General features: G+C 47.1%; 1 protein-coding gene across 6 annotated transcripts in view; it reads left to right on the top strand.

The window, feature by feature from the left end:
• Positions 1 to 3,230: 3,230 nt before the first annotated feature.
• Positions 3,231 to 19,746, top strand: part of RNF220 (ring finger protein 220) — a 213,741-nt gene continuing 197,225 nt past the window's right edge. For 2 of the 6 annotated variants that reach the window (XM_026790378.2, XM_026790379.2), the window contains exon 1: positions 9,911 to 10,588. In XM_026790378.2, the coding sequence (XP_026646179.1) occupies positions 9,964 to 10,588 (625 nt within the window). In that variant the 5' untranslated portion in view covers positions 9,911 to 9,963. Of the gene's footprint in view, positions 3,429 to 5,190; positions 5,324 to 9,847; positions 10,589 to 19,746 lie in introns of those variants that run through there. The other 4 variants (XM_074545911.1, XM_074545912.1, XM_074545913.1 and 1 more) reach the window with 4 other exon arrangements.

The following is a 19,746-nucleotide window of genomic DNA, read 5'->3' as shown; positions in this document are numbered from 1 at the left end:
CTGCAGGTACACAGCCTGCCCACTGCTTCCTGCACTTGCTGCTTCAGCTTATCACATTTCTCAATCTCGTTTTATGCAGTGGCAGCTAGAGGAGATGATGATGGGTGAGGGGGTCTCTTGTTCTAAGAATGCACATTGATACTGTAAGAATACAGCAGACTTTCAGTCAAGGCACTGCTCATGGTGGAATTTACATGTGTGCTTGACTTTATGTATTATTAGTAATCCTGTTGAAATCTGTATGTATAAAGCTAAGTGCATCCAATCAACCCTGTAGGTTCAGGATTGTATACATTAATTTAGATTTCAGTATTTAGAGCAGTGTTTGAAATGGGAAGGGACAGCACTGTGATAGCATGTAACAATCTCAAATTTTGCTTTAATATGAAGTGTAAAAAAACCCCACAACTGGAGGTGTGCCCTATTACCTAGAGATGAGCAATACAGTAAAAGTTAAATCAGATGTTCAAAGTTATTTTAAGGTCTAAATAATCAGTGTAGCATATATATTTCAGTGGAAAATTTTCCTATGGGCCTCTGTGCATATCACAGCTCCATAGTGGTGCAGGAGTCCATGTTTATGGATCCATTTTCAGGATCAAAATCCTCATTAGTAATACAGATTAATGGTAATTACAAATATAAATAACTTGAGTGTATCTTCTTATTTTCCTCTGAAGACATTGCTCACAGAAGCTAGCTAAATGCCAGATTTGTTCCCTGAATCCAAGCTGTATTAAGTTTGTGTGTGACGATGCAGTAACATAAAGTTAAATAAAGCTGCTTTTTTTTTTCAAGCCTCAAAACACGGAGCTTGGTTCTCAGCTAGCATAAATTGGACACTGGTGCAGGATTCAGATCCTTTTTTCCATACTAAGAAACTGAAAGAGTAAAAAGAATTGCTTTTTGGCTAAGAACAAAAGAAAGAAGTTTAAATCTGAGGGATCATTTTTCATGATGTTGTAAGTACTGAAAATACAGCTTTATAATAAGGGCACTTTCTTTCCCCTGGAATTCTGTAATTTTGATGGTAAAGCTGTAGCACAAGCTGGGCTGTGACTGAATGTTTTCTCCAGGATCCCTGGGAGATAAGGGATGGTTTTTAATGTGGCTTCCTGAAGTGTGTCAAACTCTGATGTTATTTAAAATGTGGCTCATCGACACTACCCTGTGGAATAGTTGCTGAAGTCCTGAACTGTTGATGCTTTTGGTGAGAAGCATGCTGCAAGATGAGTGCCGTGGAAATGTGTGTGGTGCCAAATAATTCAGGGTCCCCAGACAAAATGGTAGGACTCAGGTTGAGACATGTCCTATGCACAGCCTGCGGGGTAGCTGCTTCCAGAGAGGTGCTTGAAATCACCAGTTACAAAAATTACAAAATGTTTTATTTGTAACTTGGGTCAGTCAGAGGGTAACTACAATTGATGAGCAAAATACATGTACAATAATGTTTGCTCCAATTTGTGAGAGATTTTTACGTGGACTATCCAAATGCCAGATTTTACACAAAGCAGAAAAGGAGTTCTGGAATCTGAGCCTACGTTTACCATTGTGCCATGGCTGATCCATGGGAGAAGGCAGTCTTGCTGCCTGCTTTGCCATCCTCCTTGCTCTTGCACATGGTGTGCAGGAGAGCAGCAGTGGAGCAGATGCCTTGAAGGGAAGCTGGCTCTTTTTGGTGGGTATCATCAGCCTCCGAGTGGCTGAGCTGCAGGCAAGGGCAGGGAACAGGGCTTCTGGTGCTTGTGTCAAGAAAGTACATGAGGCTCCTTCACCCAGGTGCTTTCTTCCTGAGTTCAGAAGCTTAAATTCACATTGTTTTATTTTAAAATTTAAGTGTGAAAATAAGGAAGTTGCTTATTGTTATTATTATTATTATTATTATTATTATTATTATTATTAACAACATTTCTAAAGATTTTGTCATTCAAAAGTCATGCAAGCACTGTGTGTTACACCTGTCTCTGAAATGCTGCAGGAAGGATGGGTGGGTTTCAGTGCAGCAAGAAGCGAACCATCGTGATCTGCACTCAGTTCAGGCCTGAGGACATGCTTTGTGTGGTGCCCGTGGACATTTTTATAGGGGCTGGCATGTTCAGTGATCCTGGAGTAACAGGTAAAGCCAGCCCATATACTTCAGTGATGAGTCACTGCTTACACAGAAGTTGTTGGATGACACAAGCATGTGATCCCTCTTGCTGTCATACACAGAATACAGCACAAGTGGTTGATGATGCTGACAGAGAGGACTTCTGTTTTCAGGGTATGTCACATAGCACAATTGTATTTGAGAATGCCAGTGCAGAGTTAGAGAAGAGCCATAAAATGCTGCCCCTAATATTTATAAGAACAACTTGGAATTATTTAGCAGTTGAAGAAAAAACAAAAAACATTTTGCTCTTGAGCAAAACAAATAAGTCTATTGGATCAATGTTTGGTGTACTTCACAAGAAACAACGAGACAAGTGTTTCTTTTGAGTCTCCATCTAAAACTGGCTCTTCCCTTTCCTATGGCAGGCAGTTTTTGCTCGGGACACTCCTAGGATTGGCAGGGAAGTTGCCTGTGGCCGAGGTGGAGGGTGTGTGCAGAAGGGTTTGTGCAGAGCTGCGACGTGCATCCAGGAAACATTAAAATAGCAGTGAGAGTGCCGTGCCTGGGTGCCGCAGTTGGGAAACACTGGGAGTGCTAAGTCCCTAATTTGCTCTCTGGCTCTGCTGTGGCTGTCTAAGGCAAGTTTGGGGATGATGCCTACCCCTGGAAGCCATGCCCATCCCATGCCAGGAGATGCCGCAGGGTACGTGAGGGAAGGCTGCGTCCCCACGGGCATCCCGAGGGGAGTCGGTGCCTCAGGGCCGGCAGGGAACGGGGCTGCCCCGAAGCGGGGGAGCGGCCGCCCGGGGGGCCCAGCAGCGTCCCGCTGCAATTCGGGAGGGAGCTGCCCGGTGGAAAATATGACCGATGCCAGGCGGGTGGGCGAAGCCAGCACGGCGGGGCTGGGAGGAGAAGCGGCGCCCCTGCGAGAGGAGCAGCCCCCGACGCCCCGTTTGGGCAACTCCGGGGACCAGGGCCGGCGGGCAGCCGGCGGGTGGGCGCCGGTGCTGGACTGCATTTCCCATACTGCCCGAGTGCCCTAATGTATGCAGTGCTCAGCCCGGCTCCGCGTGTGTGAGAGTGAATGTGTGCGTGTGTGTGTGTGTGCGCGCGTGTGTGCGTGTGTGTGTGCGGCGGGAGCCCCTCGGAGAGTGGAGGCTCATTCACTGATGAGAGCCGGCACTGAGAGGCAGCACTGCTCCTTCCCTCGCACCCCCGCCGCCTCCCGCGCTGCTGCTGCATGCGAGCGGCGGGCGGGCAGCGGGGCCAGCACGCCCGGGACTGCCCCGCTCCCCGCACGCCGCCGGCTCCGCGCAGCGCCCGCCGCCGCCGCACCGTGAGTACCGGCCCCGCGCCCGCCCGGCCACACGCAAACTTTGCAGGGCAACTTTCAACCCCCCTCCCGCTGCCTCTATCCCAGCCCCCGCGCCCTTTCCCTCTTCCTCCTTCTCCCTCCCCAGCGCCGGGGAAGCCGGGCGGCTCGGCGGCGGCACGGAGCCGCGCCGGCCGCGGGGAGGGCCGGGTGGGTGGGGATCGGCATGGTAATGCCGAGGGGAAAGGCAGATAAAAGGGGCCCCCCCGCACCCTCGGCGAGCCCCGAGCTGCCCGGATCCTCCCCCCCCGGTGGCTTTCCGAGGGGGACCGGTAGCCGCCAGGGGGATCAGGTGCCGGGGACCGCCGCGGCAGCCGGGCTGGGGACCGCGCACGGCGAGGGGGAGCCCGGCCGGACCCGGGGACCGGCACAGATCCCTCGCTCCCAAATAGATAGCGTTTTTTAAACTCTTTTTTTTTTTCCCCTTTTCCTTTTTCTTCCGTATTTTTCGGTGGGGCAAGCCGGGCAGTTATTTCCTCGCTTCCCTCCGCTGCTCCCGGCGCTCGCTCTCTCCGCGGTCGCTCTGGGCAGCGACAATTTCATTTCACAGCAGCTGCAAAACAAAAACTTTTTTCAAAGGAAATAAACAGATCCACGCACCCACCCAGGGGTTTGTTGGTTTGGGATTTTTTTTGTTTGTGTGTTTGTGGGGTTTTTTTTTGCCTTTAAAATATACAAACTTAGTATTTTATTTTGCAATAAAAGTATCGCAGAGAAAAAAAAATACAAAATACAAAAACCAACCAAAACCCAAAACACCCGCCAGGGTTTCTGTGCGTTCAAGCAACACTGCCCAGACAGTCATTTTATTTACTGCGAAGCTTTCATTTTTGCGATCTCGCAGTCCCCGGGTGAACTTTACTTTTAAGCTGCCCCAAAATGCGCGATCCCCGCTCAAAAACAGATAATTTTTTTTTTGACCACTCGTTGCTAAGTCGCGCTTAGCTTAATTTTGGACGCGGTTGAAGTTTGTCCAACATCCTCGCCCCTCTTCGGGTCCTTCATCTCTAAAAGATTGCCGCCCTTGCCCCTGGCTTCTTCCAGGTAGGAACCAAGTGCCTGGATCTCACATGCGGTGTTGTTCTGGTTTTATTATTGCAGATAAAACAAAGGTAGAGAGGCGGTTTAAATTGGCAGCGTTATTCAACGAATGTGCTAAAATTACTCCACATATGAATGGCGTAGCTTGGAAAGCCAGAAGAGGTGAAAGGAATTATCCCTGTTTTTGCTTTAGGTTCTTTAGAAAACTTTCTGGATCATCCAGCGATGCGATCGAGAAATCGCAGGATTTTCTTTCTTTTAACCAACAAGCCCAGCTCTAGACCAGGGAAGTCTGTAAATAGGTTGGAAGCATGGAAAATAATTCTTCACCTTCAGATCTAAATACATAAAAACCATCTGGTTGACCACAATGAAATCATTAGGAACTGTCTACTTAAAGAGTTGTATTGAATGCTTATCCTTCCACACAGGAAATGTGTATGGTAAGTGATTGTTGCAATAAATCCAAACAACTCTGGGCATCTTCGCGTTTGATGATCTTTGTAACTCGGGTTTTAAAAAGGAAGAAAAAGTGGAGGGGTGGAAAGGCGACTCAAGGGGCTGTGCGGACAGGGCTGGCGGTGCCCCCTCCCGCTGCCCTCCCCGGGAGCGAATCATTCCCGAGGCGGCAGGAGAGGAGCGGCCTCGGCTGCGTCCCGATCGCCGCTTCCCGGCGAGACCCGCGGGGCCGAGCCGAGCCGGGCCGAGCCGAGCCGAGCCGAGCCGGGCCGGGCCGGGCCGGGCCCTCAGCCCCGGCCCGCAAACACCTGTTTAATGCGCCGGCGGGGAGCGCGGAGCGGCGGGGCTTGGCGATGTTGGTAGGCTCCAGCGCGGGGCTCACCCCCGACGGATTTTATTTTATTTGGATTTATTGAACAATCTGCTCGGGCGGGAGAGACAACCCGGGGCGGCGGGCGGGTGCGAGCCCGCTGGGCGGCCCGCGGGGGCCGTGAGGGGCCGTGAGGGGCCGTGAGGGGCCGGTGCCCGCGCTGCCCGCCGGAGCGGGGCTGCCCCGGAGCGACGCCGCCCGCGGGTTTCGTTCGGATTTCGCCACGTCGGGAGCGGGGCAGGGAATGCGGGCCGGGGGCGAAGCGGCAGCGGACCCACGGGTAGGCTGTGCGTTGGGATTTTTTTTCCTTCTTTCTCCGTTTTCCTCTTCCCCAAGCCCCGGCTCTTCCTCCCTCCGGCAGCCGCCGCCGCCGCGGGAGCGCCCTCCAGGCCCGGGGGCTTTTCCCCGCGGTTTTTTCTTTCTAAAAAACCCCCAAAATTAAATTAAAATAAAAAGAGGTTTAATTTTTTTTCTCTGTAATTTTTGAAGAAGAAGTTTACAGCGAAACAGAAGCGGGCGCAGTCCAGGGCCGGGACCGGGACCAGGACCGGGACCGGGGACGCTCCGCCCGGCCCCGCCGCCGCCTCCTCCGCTCACAGCGCTCTCAATTTTTTTCCTTTCCCCCTTAAACCGGTTTCCACGGCAGCTGTCCGTGTGTGCGGCTGCAGTTGGCATATTTCACGCGTTGGAAAAAAAAAAATTAACTGTTTTTCCTTTGTATCTTAATCCAGTGATGAGAGCTCTCCTTTGTTGGCTTTCTAGCTTGCATTTGTTTTATTTATTATAAGGAAATCCAGTTTGGTTCAAATATATAATCCATTTGAGCACTTAAATCCCCAAACAGCTGGCATTATTTTGTTTTATAATCTTTGGCTTTTCTGCGCAGAGCATATTTCTAAATTCCTACTTGACATTTATGGGGAAAAACTTTTTAATGTAAATGGATACTGGGATTTTTTTTTTCCTGGGTATTTCCTAATTTATATGCATCATCAATTTGCCTGGATTTCCTAATGTTTTAATCTTTTTTCCCTCCCCTATAACTTGTTAATTAATTTTTTTCCCCAAGAAAACTTTTCTTTTTTTTTTTTTCCTGGAGGGAGAAAGACGTTAATTTGCCCCATTACTTTAATCTCTGGCATTTGGAAATGGTTGAGAGACCACAAAAATGCAACCTGTTGTAGAAACCAGAGTGGTGTGTTTTATTTATTTTAATCGATAGCAGAGAGGTGATTTAGTAATAGGAACTCTGAGTAACATTTAGTAAAAGATTTGCAGATCTGGTGGCTGTGTACGGGCTGTGCATGTGCTTGCATATGAGCGCGTTTCTTCGCAGGCTGATTAGCAAGTGGGTTTTACACTTACAACCAGTGCTCACTGCTGTTTTCTCCACTTGGTGGGTGTTTGTGGTGCCTGATAAATGCAGCTCTGTCATGGCTTCTCCTACTTTTGTCAGACTTTCCTTTTAACTTATGCAGCACCATGCTATAACCTTTGTAAGCAGAGGATTCAAAACTAAGCCAGAGAGAACTGATTACTGCTTGTTTCTTGGTGAGAGATTTTTTTTTTTATGGTTCAGAGCTGAAGGCTCTTGATACAATTTGCCTGGGTCGTGGCATGTTCAGCCTCGTTATTAGGAACATACACAATTACACAGGTAATTTGTGTACACCTCAAACAGGGTAGCTCTAAGAGCCAATAGGTATGCATATATAGGTAACCATAAAAAAAACCAAACAACTAAAAATATCAGAGTTAGTTTTCAGTATGTCCATCTAACCTTCATACTTGGAAGACAGTTTATATAGCTTCCTAGATTGATCTCCACCCTCCCTCCCTCTACTCCTTGTTTTGTTAATTCAACAAAGACTTTTTGCAATCTGTTTGGAGTTTGTCTGATGCCGTGGAAAAGTAGCTGCTGATTTATTTGGTTGCTTTTCGATTTCTGTCTCCAGCCCGTCTTTTCTCCTCCTTTCAGCGGGGATGTCAGCTGTTATTACTTCCTATTGATCCCTTTGCAAAGTGAGAAGTGAACTAAAATTAATGTCAATTCCACTGCTCAGATCAATAGCTGGAGTTATTTTAATCTGGATTTGCGCGAGGTGCTAAATTAAAAAAAATCAGCATAGAGGCAGAAAAGTAGCAGCTCCTCACTCCACCTGTGCCCACTGCCTTCCCAGCACCCAAATGTTCCCTCCAGCTGATTACCCTGCAATCCATATTTTTTTAATTAAGGAGGTCAGTTAGTTTTCTTATTTTTGGGTTCTGTATTTAAAGCTATGACATTTTGACATTAGGAGTGTATTAACGATAGATTTTCATAATGACTGCTCCACCGCAGCCTAATCTGTCCTTGTTCCTGGGGGGTGGGGAGGTGCTGGGCGAGGAGGGAGCAGGAGAGAACGAAAAAGGAAGTGGGAGCTGAAAAAAAATTAAATTTGGCTGGCTGAGATATTGTAATGTGTTGATTTATTCCTGGTGTAATGAAGTTTGCAAACGAATAAACGGCCATAGTGATTCACAGTATCCTACAGGAGTGTCAAGTGTTGCGGCCAGATTACTAATTTATGAAATACATTTAACGTAATGGTGTGAAAGCACAAGTAAAAATAGAAAAGCAGGCAGAGGTGGTTGCCTTTTTTTTTTCCTCCTGGAAATCTGTGTTTTTCTGTGATTGCTCAGTTTTGTTTCCATGAATGATCATTTATTTCTGAGAACAGTGGCTTATTTGCATGCATCTCTTTGAATATATAATCGTTTGTGTGTGTGTGTGTATATATATATATATATATCTTTATATTTACATGGTAATATAATCCCCCCAAAACTCTGAATTTGCCAGTGGCTGCAGTTTTCTGACCTCTAGGTTTTGATCAGTCTCATGTGGAGCAGCAGAGCAAGTGTAGCCAGGACTGCAGTGCTGACCAGGCTGCCCTTGGCATCCCTCACTCTTCCTCTCCCCCTCACTGTCTGTGGCAAGAACTCAACGAGAAAGTTATTTAAAATTTGGAAGAGAGCAAATCCGTTAATGCGAGATACATAATCTGGTAATTTAGCAATGATGTCTGTAATGATGAGTGCCAAATGAGGAAGCAGAGAGATGATGTCCACTCATCTTCACAATTCATAACAGTCAGTGGAGCGGCTGGTACAGGATGGGAGAGAGGAAATGCTATCACTGAACTGCATTAAAGCCCCAGACTGGATTTCATACACTTTGTTAACCTAGGCTCCCTCATTCATGGAGTACAAAAGGCACTCCATTAGGGAGACACTCTTTCACTAAGTTTTATTTGAGATGTTTGACCCTCTGGATTTAAGAGGCACAATTTGTAACAGCTTTTTATTATTATATGATTTTTCTGGCCCTTTGAGCTCCAGCGGCTAGTATATTGTTTCAAAGTTACAGTCCTTGTATTTTAAGCTGGGTTGTGGGGCCTGAATGGCAGGCGGCGGAAGCTTAAAAGAAAAGGCGTGAGATTGATTGGGGGAGAAAATAACAACACAAAAAGGCACTGCGAACTGGGGGAGATAGAGAAAGAAGGATTTTCCCTTCTTTCAGCCTGGGAGGGGGTTGTGGCTGGGTGGGTGGTTGCAGCCAACCTGGGAGACTCAGCAAGATGCAAGGCAGAAATTTTGTTAACATTTTCCTCTAAATGTTAATGGCACATCCAGGGCAGTTTACAAATCTACTTAAGAGTGAGTGCATTAGGAACTAAAATTACTGATCCATCCTCTCTTGTCCCCAAGATCAGATGGCAGAAGCACCCATTATGATTTTAAATATTGTCAGAGACGCCAGGCATTTTCCTGGGGAAGTCTCTTCTCCTTTGCTCTCAGGGACCGCGCGTGCACGTGTGGGTGTTTGTGTGTTACACAAACCCACAGGGACAGCCACATTCCTACATTCCAGTGGTGTGCATACGTATGTATGATGGTATCACGTACTGTGTGTGCAAACAGACATCTACCCATATGTACTGTAAGAGTGAGAGAAAATACCTGTCAGCTACGTACGTCTCAAACATCGTGTACAGTTCTAACATGTGTGCTGTCTGATTTGGGTAACTGGGTAGAATGGATATTTTTATGTTGGTTCTACACCCCCAACCCCCGAGCAAGTAGCAGGGTGTGTTGCATGTGGGGGTTTTCTTAAGTTTATTGCTGTTATGTATACGTGCCGCTTGCCATATAAAATTCCACTTATAATTTGGAGTTACGGTGTTAATTTTAGACTGAATATTTTTTATTAGTGCATTATTAAATCTGCATGTTAGTATGTTTGGTTTGCCTTTCATTCATCTGCACTGGATGATACCCTTTAACCTGGAGGGCCAGGGCTGACTCCACTAGCGTGTGAAGTTGTCTATTGATTTTCTTGAATGAGAACAGTGGCGCATCTCCGGCCGGTGGCTTGTAACACATGTGGCCACTCTGCTGCTGGAGCATCCCGGAGAAATGAGCGCAGAAACCTAATTGGTTGTGTTTTCTTTCCCTTTCTGTTTCCTTGCAGCGTTCAAAGGGTGATGATGCTCCAGTAATTTTCCCCGCTCAATTCCTAGGCATCGCTCTGCTTTCCTTCCGGGGAAGATTGTTCTGCTTGTGATCCTGCTGAGGAAAGAGTCTCCGATGGACTTACACCGGGCAGCATTCAAGATGGAGAATTCACCCTATCTCCCCAACCCACTGGCCTCCCCAGCACTGATGGTTCTCGCCTCCACTGCCGAAGCCAGCCGTGATGCTTCCATCCCCTGCCAGCAGCCGAGGCCTTTTGGGGTCCCCGTGTCAGCAGATAAGGACGTGCACATTCCCTTTACCAATGGCTCATATACTTTTGCCTCCATGTATCACCGCCAAGGCGGGGTGCCGGGGGCATTTGCGAACCGTGACTTTCCTCCGTCCTTGCTTCATCTTCACCCCCAGTTTGCACCCCCCAACCTGGACTGCACCCCGATCAGTATGTTGAACCACAGCGGCGTCGGCGCTTTCCGCCCCTTTGCGTCCACTGAAGACCGGGAGAGCTACCAGTCGGCCTTTACGCCGGCCAAGCGCCTGAAGAACTGCCACGACACCGACTCGCCCCATCTGCGCTTCTCGGACACCGATGGGAAGGAGTACGAGTTTGGCACCCAGCTCCCCTCCAGCTCCCCTGGCTCCCTCAAAGTTGACGATACAGGGAAGAAGATATTTGCTGTTTCTGGCCTCATTTCTGACCGTGAGACCTCATCCAGTCCCGAAGACCGAAGTGACAGATGTAAGTACCTCTGTTGACTTGGTGGTTCTTTAATTGTGCCTTGTTGAGATGCGCAACAGGTGATTGCCCCGCAGTGCATGAGACTTGCTGGAGGCTGAGGCAAAGCAGCCTTTCCTGCCAGCTGAGCTCAGCCAGGCAGTATTGCCTTGTTCTTCCAAAAGGATATTGACAGATTTTAAGGTGAAGTGCTCTTGAAGGAAACTCACCTTCCAGCACATAGCTGGAGAGGTGATGTTGACCTTGCAGAAAGCTGTCCATGCACCAGTATGAGGCCGTAGGTGCTGGTACATGTATAAGTGTAAACAGGCATACAGCTGGAATGTGTAGCCAGGAACTTTTCCAGATCTTGCAGCAAGCATGTTCCCCCTTCTTCTTCAGATGTTTCTTTCTGACCTTTTCTTCATGAACACCATTTTTAGAGCAAATGCATTACCAATCGTCACAATTCATGCCTCAGCTTAGGACAAAATTACCTTTTCCTCTGGTTAACTTTAGAATATTGTTGGCCACTGATCTCCTTCTTTAAGACAAATACAAATTGTTTTTACAATTCAGTAAGTTGTTGCATCCCATGCCTTCTCTGAGTGTTTCCCCCATTTTGGTGCCCATTGAAAGGTGATCTGCTCTTTCGCAGGCCAGTTATTGGACTGAAGGAACCCGGTCCACTTGTTCATGACTGTAACTCCCTGTTCGCCCGTCACTTTGTCCCTTGTGGAGTTGCCCACACAGAGGGGCAGAGCTGTCTCCACGAAGGGCAGGCTTCCAGGTTTGCAGAGCTGGGAGGTGACCCACGATGGGGAGTGGTCTGGGGTCAACAGAGCGTGGTACCCCAAGGAAGAGCACTAACTTATGATTAGTTTTCCTGTAAACCCAGACATGTAATCAAGGAGTGAGTGGTTTGCTTTTCACATGGGCTCCTTTGTTCTGTTGAATGTTATTAATAGAAAACAATTTTATTATTGTTGTTGTTTGTATTATTACTTTTTTCTTTTAAACAAAAACCTGCTGCTCTGTTGCTTCCTCTCCCTTTCAGATGTGATTTTTCTTCTCCCCTTTATGATACCAAGGAGAGTAATAGAGACATTGTGGCTCTCTCTCCCCTGTCGGCGCTGCTTCCTCAGGCTGTCTCCTTGAATTAGGCACTGTGCTAACTTACCGGCGCTAAAAGACATCTGCCTAAACCCAGCGTACCTTTTCAATAAAAGTCATCATAAAATCAACCTGCCTTTTAAATCCATCGCTCTTTGGTTTTGAAATATGCTGCAAGGGTGTCTTTTATTGTCGGCGTTTGCGAGGGTAGGACAATTCCCACTGATGGCAGGAGCCGTGTATTTCTTGCAGTACCGGTGTGATCTCTTGTGCCTCTCCCCCTTCTCCTTCTGATCCACCCCCGACCGTGCTACTTTTTGTGCTGTGAGCTCCTTTCATTGTTCAGAATCTCTTCTCCCTCCTTTTGGGTCTGTAGGAAAAGTGGCTGTAGGTGGGAGCGCGTGTGGATGTGTGGAAGCTGGTAATATAATTATCCATGGGGGAGGCAGGTGAGATGGCAAGGCTTAGAGACATCTTTGTTGATGCTCTTTCCCTTATCAATATAACCTGGCTGGGAAAATTCAGCTTGCTCCAAGAGTACTCCGAGAGATAGCGGCCGAGGAGAGGGTCCGCTGACTAAATGAATTTAGAGCACATCAGCTGCTATGGATCTTGCTGGCAAAATCCTGTCAGATACCCCATTTAAAGAAGTAAATCTGCTAAATGAATTAGACCACATGGAGCACAGCTGCGGACAGACAGACGCACCCGCATCCATCGCCGTGCCTCGCCTTTGCCAAGAGCGCGTGCCGAGCACGGGTCCGCTCCTGCTGGGAGCAGACGGGGCTTTGCACTGACACAGGCACAGGCTGACACCGACAGCCAGTGCTGCTGCCAGGGCCATGGCAGGGGACTTGCCAGGGAGAGGAAGTGGAATAAAAACTTTGCAGGCAGCTTGGGAAACTTGGGCAGAAGTGGAAGGTGTTTTGTTGTATTGTTTTTGTTACCATGTTAAATTTCTTTAAGATGCTTTTCTGCTCTGGTAGAGCAGAGCAAATGCAACATCCCTGATATTTCATCAACACTAAAATTTTTCTGTAATTACCAGGATGATGTACACTAAATACATCTGTTGGCTCTGTATCATATTCCCATCACATATAGACACCGCAAGATGGAAACTTCTCTCCATTAAGACAGTGAGTTTATTTGGTGTGTGCATACACACGTATGGGTGTGTTTGCTGAAGGCTGAGAGCAAGTTGTGGAGCTTTTTAGAGGATCCTAATGGTCTTTGATGCTGGCCATCAGAAAAGAGAAAGTCCTGAAGTGAAGAATTTGAGGGATCACAGTTTGCAGATAGAATGGTGATCCTCTTTTGCATCAGCATTTGCAGATACATTTTTGAAGCTTCTGTAGAAATGTGTATTTTAGGGGTTTGCTGTTTCTGAGGAGTTTTGTGGATTCCTTGTGTCACTGTTACATATAACCCTCTGTAAAATCTGCCTACTTGTGCTCCTTATGGAGCAGGTAGGTGGCTGTATCTTCAAGGTAAAAATGTAATTAGACTTTTCTATGACTGCAAGGAAAAATTGTAAAATTTTCTTAGATCAGCAACACCTTCCCATGTCTAATGGATGTTTTTCAGGTTTGCAAAGCTTCACTGTTTTGGTGTATTTTTCAGATTCCTGAAAGGGTTTGTGTTACATGGAAGCTGAATTAGTATGATTGCCCTCTGTGGTCTTCTGTTCCACTGTATGGGAGCCTTTCTTGAATAGATCATTAAAATATTTGTTTCACCTTGTAGCTTAAATGGTGGTTTTCTAGAGAAACTCCCTCCACCCTCCCCCCCTTTTTTAAAATAAAAATGTAATCACTGAGTTTTAATTTCCCTGAAAAATAGGTTTTTACTTGGAAGGCTTTGCAAGAAAACAAGGATCAAAGTGAGACAATTCCACGTCAAGGAGTGTTTGGAAGGTGCTTATTTAGTCCTCTGCAGCATGGCAGGAAAGTCTCAGCCTGCTTTCACCGGTGGAAGAAATTAGCAGAATTCAGTAAAATTATTTGTGATATGGTCCAGAGTATTCCAAACCGGCACCTGGCCCGTAAGAGAGATGTTCATGCAGTAGAGATTGCTCAGCCCTTTGCATAAACCGTTCTTTACTTTTAGAGCAGGATGGTGCTTGGACCCATAGCCTGCATCCCACAAAGGGACAACATCTTTGGGGAGCTTTTGGGTGGGACTGCACTCTCTCTTAATCAGCAAACTGGGCTGAAATGTCTGCATTTAGGTAAGTTGTCTCTTGCTGTAAAATGTGAGTGTTCAGGACATCCAGAGGGATGGAATATACAGGGAACATGTGGAAAAGTGGAGCCTTTCCAGGGATAAGCAGACATACCTTGTACTGGATAGGCCCATTCCCTCAGGTGCTTACTGAGAAAAATAATGCCATTTGTTAGGGTTTAGGAGCTTCTTGTAAAGCATGTGTTAAAGGCACTGGAAGACATATTTTATGGGTTTGCTTTAATAAGCGTACAATAATTGAGATTCCTAGAAGGAGTGGAAATAAATGCCATGTTCCTTTCTGCAAAAGAGATCTATAGCCCTATTTTAAAATCAGAAGGAAAAAAAAAATCCTGTTTTTTTTATTTCTAATGAAACCTGTCTCAGTGTCCTTCAGTCATAGTACCCAGTTCCTGTGTCATTGCTTTCCCACAAAGTGGCAGGCAGAGGTCGGTGCCAAAGTGGGTTCTTCTGGCAAGGGCTGGACCTTGTCAGAGCAGAGACCTCTGCCCTCCCTGCAGGGCTGTGCCCCAGCCTCCCTGGGACCACAGGAGATGGTTTCCCATTACTGCCTGCTGCTTGGTCTCCATCACGTGTTGTCTGTGACTAGTGGTGTGAAGGTGATCTTCTACATCCCGGCCACTGATTCAGATTCCATCCTCTGGCCAGAGCCTGGCTCTCCAAGTCTCAGTTTCCATCCTCTGGCCAGAGCCTGGCTCTCCAAGTCTCAGTTTCCCTGCTCCTGCTGGTGGCCCTTGCCCAGCTCCTGCTGTGCCCAGGAGATGAACATTTGAGCTGGGAGCAGGCTGGGATCCTTGCTCATCCCTTGGGTCTGCTGAGGGTAGTGGAAGTGATTATATTAACGTTATTTTTATTATTATTATTTTTGATAATTATATTTCACCTTGGGCACAGTTTGTGCTGCAACTGATTTCTTGTCTGCAGGAGAAGCTGTGTGATGTATTCGTGAGCTCTTTGTTACACTTTGGGGTTTTAAAGAACATCTCTAGCATGGAGTTAGTTTTCCTTTTGAAACAACTGGTTTGTTATTGATCAAATGCAAATTGCACTTCAGGTGATGGACATCAGGGCTATGATGACCACAGGGCTATGATTCCTGAATAATGTGGTTCTTTGGAAATCAGATCAGGGGCTGTCTGTGCAGTCACCCACCTGCTCACACCCATGCTGGGATTTGTGCTATGACCTATGTTGAGAGCTGTGTGTGTCTATGTACATGTGCTGGGGGGAAGAAGGTTTTGGTTTTTTGTGGAGGAACAATGGATTGGAGGGGGAATGCAAATGTCCACACATCCATTGCTCACAGCTCTTCCCTCTGGGATGCACCACTTCCAAGGCTGGTAAAATTTGGGGTCTAATGTGAAGTGATGCTTTGTTGCTAAAACATATTCAGCCATGATCATGGGAAATCACAAGTTCAACTCTGCTTGTGAAATAATGAACTAAATCGCGTGGAATGTTTCTTTCTGTTGTGCAGTGCCCTGCGTGATGTAGAAGTGAAGAAGCAACAGTGGAATTTTGGAAGGGCTGGGCAGGCAGATGGGCAGTAGCAAGGATGACAGCCATGCATCCATCCCTGTTGCTCCACCAAATACGCACCATCCTTGTGGAGGAAAGTGTGCTGCATGGAGGTCTTGGAGCATGCAGCAATCACCTCCTTTTCCTGCTTTTCTGGCAACAACCTTCCCTCTCCTTCTGCAAACTGTTGCCGAGACTCCTTTCCGTGCTGTTCGCCTTAATTGTCTTGTCGGGATAAAGAAATGTTTGAACAGTTAAAAGTGGGGAAGGGCTGGATGGGAGCAGCCCCTGCCGGCTGCGGGGCCATCTGGCCTCCCTTGGATCTGCCGGTCTCCAGTTTATATTTCTCTTTCTGTTATTTGGGGCTATCTGGCGCACTCGGAATACCTAATCACCATGGTGAGAGGAGGGATAGGGCTGCCTCCCCTTCCTATCAATTGTCATGCAGACCCCGGCCGGGCGCTGCTCCTCGCAGCCCTCATTTGCTGTCCTCGCCCGCTCTCGGCAGAAGGATGGCTTTTAATTGATCGTTTGAGGGGGAGGGCTGGGGCTGTTTTCTCCTCCAAAATGTTTCCCCGTGCAGCCGCTGCCATCCGGCCGGCCTTCATGTCATCTCTGCCATGCCAGAGATGCCTCGTGCCCCCTCTCTTCCTTTTTGGACTCCCTGGAGCTGGTGTAGCCACTGTCTTCGGAGTGCTGAGCAACACAGAAATGTTACATTTATCCATCTCCTGCTGGAGAGATGGGCACGGACGCAGTAAATATTTATCGCTCCCCTTTTGCCCTGTGTGCCTGGATGCTGGCAGGAGGGTACTTACTGTACAATTGCAGGGAAACCCCCCCACCTTTCTCAGCATTTCCCATCAAAACCACGGCCCCCAAACCACTGTGCAAACCTCGCTTTTCGAGAAGGAATGAATCACATTAAATCCTCAGCCCCATCGATCAGGCTGGGCCGCTGTCAGAGGGCTGCGGCAGGAGGAGCGCAGGCAGACTCGGCGGCTGCCGTGCCGGGCTGGGATCGGGAATCCTGACCCCGGGCATGCCTTGGAGTCGCGGTTTCCCGATCCCCAACGCGGAGCAGCGATACCTCCCTCACCGCGGAGCGTGCCGCTTTGATATCCTCTGACAGAAGACGCTAGGCAAGGGCAAAGTATTAGTATTATTAATATAGTACAGTTAGTAGAATATTATGAACTATTATAAATCATTACTGCTAAACTACAGTTATTAAAGGAAATGACCAAAGTGCACTTTGCGAGCCAGGATCTCTGACAGTTAAAACATTGTTTTATTATTTTACTTGCTAACTTGCAAAATTCGAGAGTTAGCAACAGTTTCCTGCTTGATTGGTGGTGATTGCATAAGGAATGGGGAGAAGCAGGGGGGAAGGCGAACATTTCAGGAGGGAGAGAATAAGCATTAGTGCCTCTGTGATTTATTTTCCTTTCCTTGATATTTTGAAGGTCTTGAAAGAAAGAGGCATATTTAGGCACGGGCCTAATCCTGCTGTGTAGGACTGAAAGTGTTCAAGGCGACAAGGTCTTAATGTTTCTGGAATTCCCCAATGAAAAAAATAGAATGAAGGTGTTAGTGAATTGCTGCTGGTTGTTATTTGTTTGATATCATTTAGACAAGTCCCATTAAATGCTAGCAGCAGATTCATTTTTTTCTCTTTGTTTGCCTTCCAAGGAGTAGAAAACAGACATAATTATATTTTACGTGAGACTGTAAGATTTCCTCTCATCTCTTTTTTCTGGCTAATATCTGCAGCTATAAAATAAATTCTTTTTGTGCATACATGGGGCTAGACTGAGGTAAATAACTGTCATCTAAAATCTGTCTAACCTTAATCTGCATCAAGAGCACTATAGAGAACTGTACCCATTTGTATAATATTAAGCTTTATTTTTATTATGGATTTCTAATGCAAATTCATAGTGGGAATGAAGTTGTTTCCTTTTAATACCATATTCCAAGAAAAGCAGCCATTGATATCATTTTTATCCTCTGGTTCATGTCACTGGTGGTCTTCTATCATGTCAATGTGCCTGATAGCCTGTGAATGTTTCACCTCTCTTCTTCAGGGTGGAATAGCAGATTTGGAGACTTTTGAGGACATTTTTCAGCTATGCAGAGTAATTGAAATTCTTCAGAAATAATGGATTTCTATTTGGGAAATTTAATATGGGATCGTATTCCTTTACAGCATCCTCTGGAAAAGGGCATGTGCATCTTTGTAAATTTACACATGTAAGCTGTATTTGTGTCTTTCTCCCCTTTCATGCAACATCACTGTTTGCCTGCTTGGCTTTGCTGGCCTGAGTATAGAAATTCACGGGTGACAGAATTTGGGAAAAATTCATCACCACAAATTCAGGTTTTTTTACAACTGAATTATTTTCCTGCTGTTGGTCAGGTATTGGGTATTTGCTGGCCAGATTGACCCAGCCCTCAAGTCAAGGAAAGCTCAGGCTGAAAAAGTACTGCTGGGTTTGGTACTATCTGTATCTGTCCATTTCATCTTTGTTCTGTCTTTTAAAAACATGAGGGTGGTCGTGATAATCTGAGAGTTCTTCTTAGCCATCACTTTCTTCTCTCCTTTGGTGTCCTGAATTGCGGCAGTGGCCTGAGCAACAGAAGAGGGGGGAAAACAATGTTGGGGAGGAGAAAAGCAAGGAGCGATTTATTGTCCTAAACACAGATAAGATGGGAGGGAGTCCTGCTGAAAGCAAAACTGCTTGCGGAGTTCAGGTGTGGGACACTTCCATCGTATTTTTCCTCACTTGGGACATAGTTTCTAATCAGTATTGCTTTAGAACATCCATTTCTTGCTAACTTTAGACTTCAGCTTTCTCACTGAACTGCAGAGCAAGAATGTGTTTTGTGCTTTTTCTTGTGAATCCTGGGCTGCTCTGAAGTAGGGAAAGGAAGGCACCAAGAGTCTCTGGATACCCCTAAAAGCAAGAGCTGGAAACTGTGTCCTTGGCATCCCCCAGCAGCACTGAATCTTAACTATATCTTGCCAGAGTAACCACATGAAGTTTTCAATTTAGAAGGCCCCAAGAGCTTCTGCACATGAGCTTTTCTCAGGTGCAATCCTTCAGCTTATCTAGGCTTTCTCAGTGTGCAGTGCCACAGCCCTGGGCAGGGGGAGGCTGGCAGGACACATCCAGCTGGGCTGCCTGGCAGGGCTGGCTCCCCAAGCACGGGCTTGTTCTTTGGGAGGCAGGTGGATGCTTCCTGGCACTTGTATGGAAACTAAATCAGGAAGCACTGGGAAGAGCAGCTGGGGTGAAGGCTCCCTGTGACAGCCTCCCCAAAAGCAATTGGTTTTGTAAACAGACCAACAAGTGAAGGGGCACTGCCCTGAAGGACCCATTTCTTCCTACTGGGATTTTTGAGACTTTGATATAAATGAAAGTATTTTTAATTTAAAAGGGCTCAACCTTTTCATCTGATTTTTATATTGTTTTTCTGCGCTTTAGGAAACAACTTGCAAAGCCATTTAGAATGTGAAATGGTCTGTCCAGTATCATCCCTCGCTATCAGGAAGCATAGGATAATCATCTCTCATTGCAGAGAGCCTGCTTTGGCAGTTGTGCAGGGATGGGAAGAGATCAGGGATGGGAAGAGACCCAGTACCAGATCACAGCTCTGCCTTGTTCTCCAACCTGGCTTTCAATATTGAAGATTTCTTTAGGAGTCAGTCCTGTTCGGGGGGATGCTCCACAAAATTCCCTCCCACAGGCCCCAGGTGAGCTCCCATGTTGTTCAGGAGGTGATGAGAGGGTGTTTGTGAGTGAGACAGCAGGAGGGTGAGTGACACCCTGGGGCTGCACCTCTGGCAGGGTGAGTGAAAGCCTTATCAGGGGGCCTGGCCGTGCCACAGCAGAGCTGCCCCGCTCCCAGCCCAACCTTTGGCCTGTGCAGGCTGGAGGGAGCCTTGTCTCCCAGTCAGTGTTTGCAGCGTGGGGAATCTCACAAGGGCCATCTCGCCATGGCTGTGGATGGGTGGAAAGCCTGGGAGCTGGACATCAGTGCAGGTCACAGGGATCCAAACTCCACAGCACCATCGAGGGGGCTGCAGAAGCTCATTTCCTTCCCTTGTTTATTCTTCTGATTGCAAACCAGCCTCACTTCACTTTCCAGCATTAGAGGTGGGAGATAAGCCTCTGGCAAAGTCCTCAGCCAGGGTGACAGCTTTTACCTCCTGAGCCCTTGTCTTCAGCTCTTCAGCTTCCCTGAGGAGGCAGCTTGACCACTGATGCTTTTTTTTTTTTTTTTTTTTGCTGGGGAGATGAAGG

This window comes from Zonotrichia albicollis, chromosome 8 (assembly GCF_047830755.1).
Source record: "Zonotrichia albicollis isolate bZonAlb1 chromosome 8, bZonAlb1.hap1, whole genome shotgun sequence".
Taxonomy (NCBI): Eukaryota; Metazoa; Chordata; class Aves; order Passeriformes; family Passerellidae; genus Zonotrichia; species Zonotrichia albicollis.
The sequence above is the reverse complement of the archived record's forward strand: the minus strand, read 5'-3'. Positions and strand labels throughout refer to the sequence as shown.